A 2,816-nucleotide genomic window follows, 5' to 3' on the forward strand; every position below is an offset into this window, starting at 1 on the left:
ATTTGATTGTGTTTATCTGCAGTTAGTTACACGAATTCAGTTATGGAATGAAATCGGATAGGGATGAAATTGTTTAGGGATGAACGGGTTTAAGAGTTTTAAGGGGCTGTTTACCAAATTTTTCATTAAGTTCTGTATGGATAAATTTGTCTGTCCAGATAAATTTGTTTGTCTAGATAAAAATTTATTGTTGTTTACTTTTTTTCTGAATTAACCGTCTGAAAGATATAAATGACCGTTTTACCCTTAATACCAAAAATCATCAGATTAATATATTTATAAAAAAATAAAGAAAAATCAACAATAGGTGATCCAGAAACTTCAACAAACCCATTCGATTTTGATTGAAACCTACAAGAATCCAAATTTTGAAGAAACTTCAAATAATTTTGGTGATGCAGGGGAGTTCAAATAGGTAATCGATTTTAGAGAAGAGGGTTTCATATTTGGGTATTAAGGTTCCGATTTTGGGTTTTTGTTCTTGGTGATGCGTCGAAGTCGAGAAAGATGAGGAGAGAGATGATGGAAGGAAATGAAGGTTTCGATCTGGAAGGAGATGAAGGTTTCGATCTGGAAGGAGATGCAGGTTTCGATCTGGAAGAAGATGAAGGTTTCGATCTGGAAGGAGATGCAGGTTTCGATCTAGAAGAAGATGCAGGTTTCGATCTGGAAAAACTATACGAAGGTTTCGATCTGGAAGGAGATGAAGGTTTCGATCTGGAAAAACTATACGAATGTTTCGATCTGGAAGATGATACGAAGCTCTTGGGAAGAAAGAAACGTGCAAGGCTTTTTTTTTCCCAGGGGTAGGGAAGGTAAACTTTATGGCTGAAGGGGGACAAGTGAGCCTACCCAACTGTGCGAATAAGCCGGTATATTTTCAATTAAGCCCTAAGTAAACACTCTATTATGGCTGTGTGAATATGTCGGTTGAACCATTAAGCCTATTAAGTCACAAGTAAACAGCCCCAGTTTAATAGTTTTTAAGAGTTTTAGTCAAATGTTTTATAATATAGTATAAATATAAATACCACATATATATAAAATGAGGTGTTTAAGCTTTTTGGTGTTTTGTGAGGAAAAGTAATGCTAAAAATAAGCAGAAAAAGTTTCAGAAATAAATCCAAAAGTGAAGGAAACTTAAATTAGTTAATTAATAGATATACATATAGAGCCAAAATAAGGCAACAGCCCACTCCCCTCTCAACACCATACATATATTATATATGCATACATATATTATATATCTATCTTCACCATGACTCTTAAGAGTTTACATTGCCATAGATCTACCACCAATGTAGCTTTCATCAATCTTTGAGCAAGAAATGGGGCATCATCATCATCATCATCGCAAAACCCCCAAATCATACACCCTGCCATCCTCCCCCACCCACTCCTCCTCCTCTTCCGATTTCGAATTCACCATCTCTCTTTCACCTCCCAAATCCTCCGCCACCAATCTCTGCCCTGCCGACGACCTCTTCTACAAAGGCCAACTCCTTCCCCTCCATCTCTCCCCTCGCATCTCCATGGTCCGAACCCTCCTCCTCTCTTCCTCCTCCACCTCTTCCTCCGCCACTACCACCACCACCGCCCGCCACTCCTCCGACTCCCATTCCTCTTTCTCAACCGACGCCTGCGATTCCTCTCGCCCTAGCTCCGTCACCGACGACGATCTTCACTTGCAAACCAAATTATTCCCTTCTTGTATCACCAATCAACACAAAAAACCCAATAAGTACTTCTCCTTATCTAGATTCTCCTCCGTTTTTCGTAAGGAAACAAAACCCACAACCACCGCCCGTGTTGACCCGGATGTTATAACCGGATCCTCCGTTAAGCGCATGAGCGTGACAGCCAAAGAAGTGATACGGAAATACCTAAAAAAAGCCAAACCGTTGTACGAAAAGCTATCGCAGAGGCAGGGCCAGGCTATTCACGTTCCGAAAACGTCTCCTCCTCCACAGATCACAAGGAACAACAACAACAAAGAAAATGACGTAATCTCTCACTCGTTTTCTGGAAATCTACGGTACCCTAGAAGGAGAAGCTGCGTATCAAGCTGCCCGTCGTCGATGCGGTCGTCTCCGACTCACTCCGGGATTCTCTGCCGTAAAAGTGCGGTAAAAGACGTGGGAGGTATCTATTCGAGCAGCTCTTCATCCATGGAGGAATTGCAGAGCGCGATTCAAGGGGCGATAGCGCATTGCAAGAACTCCATGACTCAAAACTGCTAGAAAGAATTATAACGTCGTACAACTTGATTTGCGCAAGGTACAAGTCATTAACAACGCTTGTTTGTGATCTCGTCGATCTGACTGTTTTTGTAGATCACTAATTAATCGGTAGTACTGAAAATCATTTATTACTAAGACTTATTTAATAATTTCTTTTTTATTATTTGTTTTCTTGCAAAACCTTCCTTTTTTTTAAGCAACGGATACTTTTCGGTGTATGTTATTAGATTTATTAGTTTCGTTTGGTTTGATATTTTTATATTTTGATTTATTTCAACCAAATGTCATTTTTAGTATCACATAAAAACTAATCACATTTTAGTTGTTTATCAAATACTTATCATATGTCATTTAATTTTGGGATGAATTTTATAAGGATCAAGAATCTTATTCGGTAAGTCAGAAAGAAGAATCTTACGTAGTAAGGTACCAATGATCCATTTTGATAGCAAGAATGTTATCCTATAAGGTAAGTGATGATTGTGATTTATACCGTAAGAGCCTACTCGATAAATGTTCAATAAACAACCCTTGATGAGTTATTTGTTTGGAATTAAGTGTAAGATTGTTTTTAAG

General features: G+C 38.6%; 1 protein-coding gene across 1 annotated transcript; it reads left to right on the plus strand.

Moving 5' to 3' along the window:
• The first annotated feature begins 1,328 nt into the window (after window positions 1-1,328).
• On the plus strand, window positions 1,329-2,371 carry LOC112517286 (probable membrane-associated kinase regulator 1). Its single transcript, XM_025124667.1, has one exon. It carries the CDS (start codon window positions 1,329-1,331, stop codon window positions 2,238-2,240), a length of 912 nt encoding a protein of 303 aa, XP_024980435.1. The 3' UTR covers window positions 2,241-2,371.
• The last annotated feature ends 445 nt before the right edge of the window (window positions 2,372-2,816 follow it).

The sequence above is a fragment of the Cynara cardunculus genome, assembly GCF_001531365.2.
Source record: "Cynara cardunculus var. scolymus isolate 2C chromosome LG 8, CcrdV1, whole genome shotgun sequence".
NCBI classification, from domain to species: Eukaryota; Viridiplantae; Streptophyta; class Magnoliopsida; order Asterales; family Asteraceae; genus Cynara; species Cynara cardunculus.